This window comes from Rhopilema esculentum, chromosome 8, assembly GCF_057945365.1.
Source record: "Rhopilema esculentum isolate cy_ngs chromosome 8, ASM5794536v1, whole genome shotgun sequence".
NCBI lineage: Eukaryota > Metazoa > Cnidaria > Scyphozoa > Rhizostomeae > Rhizostomatidae > Rhopilema > Rhopilema esculentum.
Window position 1 is genome coordinate 1498306 of NC_142822.1, and position 8366 is coordinate 1506671.

General features: G+C 34.6%; 1 protein-coding gene across 1 annotated transcript; it reads right to left on the minus strand.

The window, feature by feature from the left end:
- Nucleotides 1-48: 48 nt before the first annotated feature.
- Nucleotides 49-6585, minus strand: LOC135694762 (GTP:AMP phosphotransferase AK3, mitochondrial). The gene is made up of 6 exons (XM_065213631.2): nt 6258-6585; nt 4822-4928; nt 2367-2432; nt 1777-1827; nt 886-953; nt 49-576 (listed from the first exon to the last, which is right to left on the minus strand). The coding sequence occupies exons 1-6, from the start codon at nt 6517-6519 to the stop codon at nt 477-479; spliced, it is 654 nt and encodes a 217-aa protein (XP_065069703.2). The 5' UTR covers nt 6520-6585; the 3' UTR covers nt 49-476.
- Nucleotides 6586-8366: the final 1781 nt, after the last annotated feature.

The following is an 8366-nucleotide window of genomic DNA, read 5'->3' on the forward strand; positions in this document are numbered from 1 at the left end:
AGAAAAAAGAAGAAAAGAAAGAAAGGAAGAAAAAGACACACTGGTATACAATTGATACTATATTCTTGATTCCAAAGAAAATTAATTAGCGTAAAGAAACTGATAGTCTTAGTAAGCAATATGTATCAAAAATATGATATCACAAAGCAATAATTTTGAAATGTTCCATTTGAATCCCTTGTTTTAAAAATCACTGAATACAATTTTTACATGGGAACTGAAAAAAATTAATTACAGAACAATGATAGCAGCCAGCATAAAAATATTGAAAACTGTTTGAAGAATGATATTATAAAATATTATCAAACAATTAACTCATTTTTAGTAAGGAATTAATATAAAAAATGCATATTATTTTCCATAGACCTCAGTATGATTGCCCCATCAGTTGTGTTGTCTGTGTGAAATGTAAGTGTATCTATTACAACAGGTGTAAATGTTCTTCATAAAAGTTATCAAGACCTTTGTGAAAACCTTCAGGTATATTTTTTCATAAATTCATTCAAGAATTCCTGCATCTTTGGATATATCACATTGGATTCTGTGCCATGAAAAGATTGCAAAATTCCAAGTTTCCTAAAATGAAGAAATTCAACTCCATATAAAAGTAATCAAGGAGAAAATTCTCAAAAACTTAGAAACAGGATGAATGGTATTTTTCAACATGAGGAAAATCAGAGTAGTAATTTGCTCAAAAGAACTGAAAAACCATGAAATTCTACTTTGGCCCTTTACCAAGCTCAACTTGGCTCAAATTCATGCCCCTTGAAAAAAGCAAATATCCCTTTGAAAGTTAAACAGAAAATACATTTCACTATTGTTTCGTAATTCAATAAGCATACATAGTTAGAATACATAGTTAGAAAGAAAAAGTGAAGAACAAACCCATAAAATTCTAGAACTGGAGAAGTCAGTCTTTCATAGTTTTGAAGACGAGCAGTGACAGTCTCAGGCTGTAACAAAATATAATTGAGTCAAATTATTGATGTGTCAAAAGGCTGGTTGTAAGTGGATTGTCTGTATTACACAATCTTACAATAAATATCAGGTAGAAAATATTGAGCAGGAACAAAGCAAAGCAAAAAGATCAACACAATACAGTAAGATTTTGATTGGCCATGCAAAATTTTTAAACTTAAATTAAAAACGAGCAAATACTTTACCTTGCATATACTTTATCAAAAGTAACCAAACAAAAAGTTGTATCTCGATTTTTGTACTACAGAACAGGTTAACAATTATGGGGGGAGTTCTAGCCCCCCCCCCCCCCCCCCCCAGCCAGAAGGGGACAATAACTCTAAGCAAATATTTATCAAAGGAATGAAGGTAATTTGGATGAAATTTATTTGGAAAAATATAACTGAGATAGGAAAATTGATGCAGTTTCGCTTATAATAATCTGTGAGACAGAGCCCTGTAAATTGGTACTGAGGCTAAGCTTAGTGAAATATAAACAAAATTGAAATTCAACAGCATATTTACAATTTTTTGAATATGCACTATCTTCTATGCCAGAAATTGATGAAATGGAAGTTTTAAAGAGTAAAAGATTTTTACATGTTCTTAACAAGAAAGACATATGGCAAAACTCAGCAAGCAAAAAAATTCTACTGTTAGAAGGAAACAGGAATAAAGTTTGACTATTTCACTCCTTAGTGTTTTACATCGCCTATTGTGACTGAGCTTAACAAGAAGCAGATTAAATTAGCAAATATATAAAAACATAAAAAATAAAATGACCCTTAGAAACAGTGTATAAAATGTTTATTTATTGACCTTATCATCATCTCGTTGTATAAGGGGCTCTCCAGTAACATCATCAAGACCCTGTATACAAATAGACAAACATATGATTTGAAAGGCTTTAAAATAAGAGATAGGTGTATCAAACAGTAAATTGTTCATGACAATTTCATGACAACAGATAAAGAAATTGTCTCTGGCCTTTTCAAAATAAATAACCAACCTGAGTGGCCCAGCCCTCATGTGACTTGTTTGTAGACCGACTCCTCCAGGTAAAGATAGCCAATGTTAATGATAAAATCAACAATGCTAAAAGTGTCTGTTATGTTAATAAAACCTTTATAATATTAGATACTTTGGCGTAAGGTAACATCACATGACAATAAACTGTAACTGTGATCCTTAATGCATTTGAAGAAAGATTAAATACCCATATAACTGCATTTTATTTAAAATTTTTGCGTACAATCCAGATTAACACAAATTTTGTACCAGACCAAACCTCACAATTTACAATTTTGAGTTTACTCCTATAACACTTTGTTTAATTCTAGTGAATAGGTTATCTTCACAAACACATAATTTTGAAAGCATATTCTAGCCAAAAAAATTTTTCATCTTACAGGTTTCTTTGGAGGATTCCATTCAGTGTGATAAACTCTTCCAGATGGTGCATGTATCCATCTCATCTGCAGAAATTGAAAAATAAACTGAAGTTAAGATATTTTGCTAAATATATTGCATGAAAAAGGTTATACTTTCCACCAGCTACAGGCTCTCTTAGCTAGAAATTTTTGCTGCCATTAAGAAAAACAATAATTATCTTTTCAATTTTTATCAAAAAAAAAAGACAGCACAAAAAACTAGACAATTTAAGAATTTGATCAAAACTTGGTTCCTTGAAAACAAGTGTGCATGCGTGTTTTGCAGTAAATGAACTGGCTTATGCAATCCTTGAAATTGCTTCATGTTAGTCTTAATTAGTGTATATTCACTATTGTAAAAACTAACGTTAAATAATCTACAATACAATACTATACATAAGGGCATTGAATAATCATTTAAGGAAAGAAATGATGATAATTTTTTGTGCTGCATTGTGCTGGCAGACCTGAGAATGATGTGTTTTTTGAAATTGGTTCTTCAATGACCTGTTGTAAAAACAGACTGCAAAAATGACATCACAGCAAAGAAAAGAATTTCCTGCAACTGATAAAGAATTACTCTGACTCAGAGACGCGGAAGCTTCATGATGCAGCGGGGCAGGACTGGCAGTAAGGGAAACTTGGGCTGTCAAAGTTTGCTGCTGAAACAGGTCTGGAATCATCGTTTAGCCAATGACGAAGCCTGGTTGTAGGTAAAAGCCCTGTCAAAGAAGAGAGGGCCAGTGTTCTTAGGGAAATTTTGCGTTGCTTCACCCTAAACTCTCGGAAATGAAGGCAACACCCAAAAAATACATTTAAGTCAAGACTACAGTCAAACTTCATTCTCGAAATTCCTTTCATTCCAACATCAACCATCAAGGGAGGCTGGACCCAATCCTACTTTACATTCAAACCAAATTTTGTTCTGATGACCATCTACATGGCTTGATATAACTTTTGGATATAACTCCTCTGAACTTACTGTTTTTTCTTTCTTTATTTAAAGTTGGTACAATCTGAAGCTAGGTACAAACATTTTAGATCATCACCTCAAAAAGTCACGCCTTTGCTCATTTTGTATAGCATCTAGGCAATCCAAGGGCACTTTTTGGTTATGTAGTTGGCAAAAAGAGCAACTCAGTGAGCTGCAAAGCAAATTTTTCCGAAATTCGGTATTTTGGAGAAAAAAAAAAGATACATGCACAAGGGGTCCCCTGGTTCCTACGCCTTGCTTGAAATTAAACATCATTGATGCCTTGACTGATATATAACATAATATGCGAGCCAACGTTGATAGCAATCTGAAATCTGTTTGGCATGATCATGAAAAGTTAAATAGAACTTATCAAAAAAAATATTTTTGTTGGTCAAATGGCTTTGCAAATCGATTTAAGTTCTTATCAAAATAAAAAAATTTGACTTTTTTGTCTTGCATGTAGGTATCAAGAGATGCTTGAAACCTATATTTCATTAGCATTCAAAACTTTTAGATGAATAAATATTGCTCGAAAAACAATTTCTTGAAAAGGGCACTTTGCTGGCCCTGTGCTGGCCCTGTGCTGGCCCTGTGCTGCCCCTGCACCACTAGGGCAACAGAGGCAGCTGTCCCCACTGCTCCAGTGGCTCCGGTGCTCTTGCTTTGACTCAATGAATTTAACAAAAGAACTCTAGGTAATGAAGACTTACCATTGATGATGAAAATGGATGCTATGCTTAAAAAAGAGTTCAATAGCTTGATAAATGAAAAAAAAGCTGCAACTGCCTGCTGCTACATATGACATTGCAGTCTGGGGATCAGAGACTTGCTCAGTTCCTCATAGAGAAAATCCACAAAAGGGCAGCCAAAATAGTCCTACCAAAATCATTGCAAGATCATAAAATACTGGAGGCAATGAACTAGAAATCTGCTGAATACATGTACAAGCAAAGAGTTGCATGCATAGCACACAAATTGCATTGTGAGAAAGGCCCAGACACCATGAAGGACATGATAGAACGCTCGAAATCAGGATCAATGAATCTTAGAGATAATGTAAAAGTCGTCTTGAACAGACCTAGAAGGGCATTTGGACGAAGCTCATTCAAATGCAGAGCAGGCGTAATATGGAACAGACTACCCATTAAAGTGAAAGGCATTGAGAACTATGAGTATTTTAAAAAAGAGTTATCAAAAATAAGTAATCAGTTTATTTTATTCAATCTGACTTTAGATTTTTAAAAAAAACATATAAGTATAGCCTGTTGATATATTAATATTTTTTGCCACATTAATTTCAAACGTTTAAATTTTTAGCACAAATAGTCGTTGTATGTATGTAAGCAGGTCCACATCAGCTACATGCTGCCATTAGCAAAACCTGCATATCAATGAAAATTATGTATATGTATGTATATAGAAGGAAAAGAACGAATTAAAAAGTAGTAAGCAGCTCACCTCTAGCCTTTCTCTGATTGTTGCAAATGGTACATCAAGATTCAAGACGAGATCTAAGGCGTGATGTTTTTGAAGGGCCTCTGCCTGTACCACAGTTCTTGGAAACCCTGCAAAACATCATCAGTAACATTTTCATTTTTCATTTCATTTCATTCATTATCAATCAATCCCAAATACAATTCATACACAAAACCCTACAACTAAGATACATTACAACACTAAGAACTAAAAACTAACAATTTTAAGAACAAATGAAAAAAAATTACTTTACATGATTGAATTTAAGATTGACTGATTGAGGAGGAGCTCTCTAAGTAGTAACAATAAAGATAAACACTATATGATAATAGTGCTTGGGGTGATGTACAAAACATCAATCCAAAAATAATTACTTGCATAATTGACCCAAAAATAATTCTTCTTTCCCGTGCACAAGAAATTTTGCAATGTTTCTTGATTTCTTTCAACGTATCTCATATTCAAAACCCAAAAAAAGAAAAAACAAATTTCTTGAACTCAAAAATGTTATTATACAACTGTATAAGGGGGGGGGGGCAGAAAAACTCACAACTTTTGCCTTAGCTGGAAATATATTTAAAATGCACCTATAATGAACAATTGGCTCTCTTCCAGCATCATCCACAATGCACTATTCATAACTGAAGACATTTTCAACAAAAATTACATTTGCCCAACAGAAGGAACTTTTAAACGACGATTTACCCAACACTAACTCTCATTTCTCAACGAACTATCAAAATACACGTGGGAACTCAAAGACAAAAACAAGGATTATGACATACAATGGACAATCATCACCTCAGCCAAGCCATACAATAACATTTTAAAAAGGTGTGTGCTATGCTAAAACAGAAAAACTACACATCAGCAAAGCAAATAACAAAACTCTCGTAAACAAACGATCCGAATTAATCTCCAAATGCAGACACGGAAACAAATTTTATCTCATGAACAATAGAACTTACTACTAATCAATCTCTATCTAATAACATTTTCCTTTGTCAAAATTCGAATTTTAACTGACAAAAGCCAAGTAGCAGATCACTCTTTGATAGAAATCTAAGAAATTATTTTGATTTGTGGAAACCTAGTATTTTTCTTTACAAAATTGAATTCCACCTTGAAATTACGGTAAGTACTTTAGTCCAAGCTATGTTGCTAAAAGTTTGAGAATTTCCCACAGTTAAAGTTTGAGAATTTTTCGACAAATTAATTTTTCCGAAAATCTGTCAAATTTTTAAACCAAATCTCCCCTGCCCTTTACTCGGCCACGGCGCCCCTGCTTTAGAGTTATCTTCAGGCATTATATTATGTCTTGCTGCTCCTCTCGCCTCAAGGATCATCTCAATAACATTAATATGGTCTATAATGATTTCTATATATTCATCTTAATGTAAATAAAGATGCACTTTTACCATCCAGTAGCCAGCTCTTCTGCAACTTTTTCAATTCAGCGACAATAAGATCAATCATTGGTCCATCTGGCACAAGATTGCCGGCATCGATGTAGTTTTTCGCTTCGTTGCCCGCTTTTGTCCCTGCTGCTATCTGAGCTCTAAGTAGATCACCACTAGATAAATGCAGTAATCCATAATCTCTTACGATTCTACTTGCTATCGTTCCCTTTCCACAGCCAGGGGCACCAAGTATAAGGGTTCTTAACACTTTTGAAGTCATTTTCTATACGAAGCATTGCACAGATACCTTTACCCTTGACTAGGCCTAGTAGCCTCGTTTCAGAAATAGCTCTGGAAACTGGGGTCTTGCACTGATCAGTGGGGTCTTGGGGTAGGGCACTGATCTCTGAAGTCTTTTTAGAGAATGGATGAGCAGTGCATTTTATGATACAATCATAAAATTATGTACATGTACACAATTTGACATGGTACATAAAATGGGAAGCAGGTCCCGCTTCAAAAATGCCCCAAAAGTTTTTCTTGGATCGGGGTATCTTACCAAGTCTTCTTTTGGGTCTTTCTCTTTATTTTTTAAACTATCCCAGTAATTAACCAGGAACTTAGATTGCAGGCGTAATTTGATGTGTTAAGTAATATTAGATGCCCCAAAAGCTTTGTAACCACGAAGAAGCTAATACTAGAATGTTTGTCCATGTGAAGAGTATTTCCATTTCAGGACATGAAAGAGTCGCGATCAAAGCGGTCGACACAGATGCTATTAAAATTGCATTGTTTCGTCAGTTCGGCTCAGTGCGATTAAAATACTTTCCTGAGGTTAACGGAGCTTTCGTTGCTCAATCAAGTGCTACTGATCTGTGGCGTAACCGACGTAGGTTGGGGCTGGAGCAACTCCTATGAGTCCCAAGCCTCTGAGCCCCCTAAAGGCTTTTACGATACAGATTTGTTGGCAATAGTTAAAGTGAAAAGTGATTTGAGAAGCGAAAATTCCCAAGTTAACACGCAGTGCCGTCAAAAAGAAATTCATAGTGGGGGGCTACCTATTTTTTCCTTCTCATTCAGTACACTGTAATATAGGAAATATACTACAGCAAGGACCGAGATACCGGGGGTGGGGGCCCTTGGCCTTTAACTGGTGTAAGTAGAATACCTTTATTTTGTAAAATATGACTGTTTATACACTTATTTATCAGTGCTGGCCCCTCCAAATAAAAGTTGTATCTCGGAAACGGACAATGACTATAAGCAAATATTTACCAAAGGAATGAAAATATTTTGGATGAATTTTGCTTGAAAAAAATATAACTGAAAAGGAAAATCGACGCAGTTTCGCTTTATTATAACCTGTAAGACAGAGCCCTGTAGATAGGTGCTGGTGCTAAGCTTAGTGAAATATAAACAAAATTCAAATTCATGTAAATCAGCAACATATTTGCAATTTATCGAATAAATGTTGAGAAATGATACGTTGCTAAAAGATAAAAAGTTGAACATGAACGATATGATAGGCTCTTATAAAATCTAAAGTAAGTTGCCTTGAACTCTAGGAGAACCAGCGTGGCTTGAAAAGTTAGCATGCTTTGTTATTATGGGCTACTTTTTTACAGCACGCGTTACATTTTTTATGCCGAAAATAAATGGCTTAAACCATAATACATAAACATTTATCTCAATGTATCTTCAAAGGTGTTCAGTAAATGTTCACTGTTTTTTTTCATTCTAGCTGTTGTCACCCGCATCCATGTTCCTAATGCTACTGTTCAGGATAAATATTGATGAATATTTAATGTCTCAAGACGAATTTTAGATGGCCCACACGCAAAAAACATGCATTTGCCTGAAGTGTTTTGTAGAATATCTTTTGCATAGTGTTTAACAACTGTTCAGATTTTTTCATTCCAGGCTATTTGCATCTATGTTGTTAATGTTACTGTTCAGAAAATATAGCCCTTTTGGTGCATATTGAAGTTCTTGAGACGAAAGTAGAAGGCCCACGCAACAGAAAACATGTATTTGCCCTAATGTCTCCTAAAAGCTTTTCAACAGATGTTCACTCTGTTTCATTCCAGGCTATTTGCATCCATGCTGTTTATGCTACTCTACAGGAAA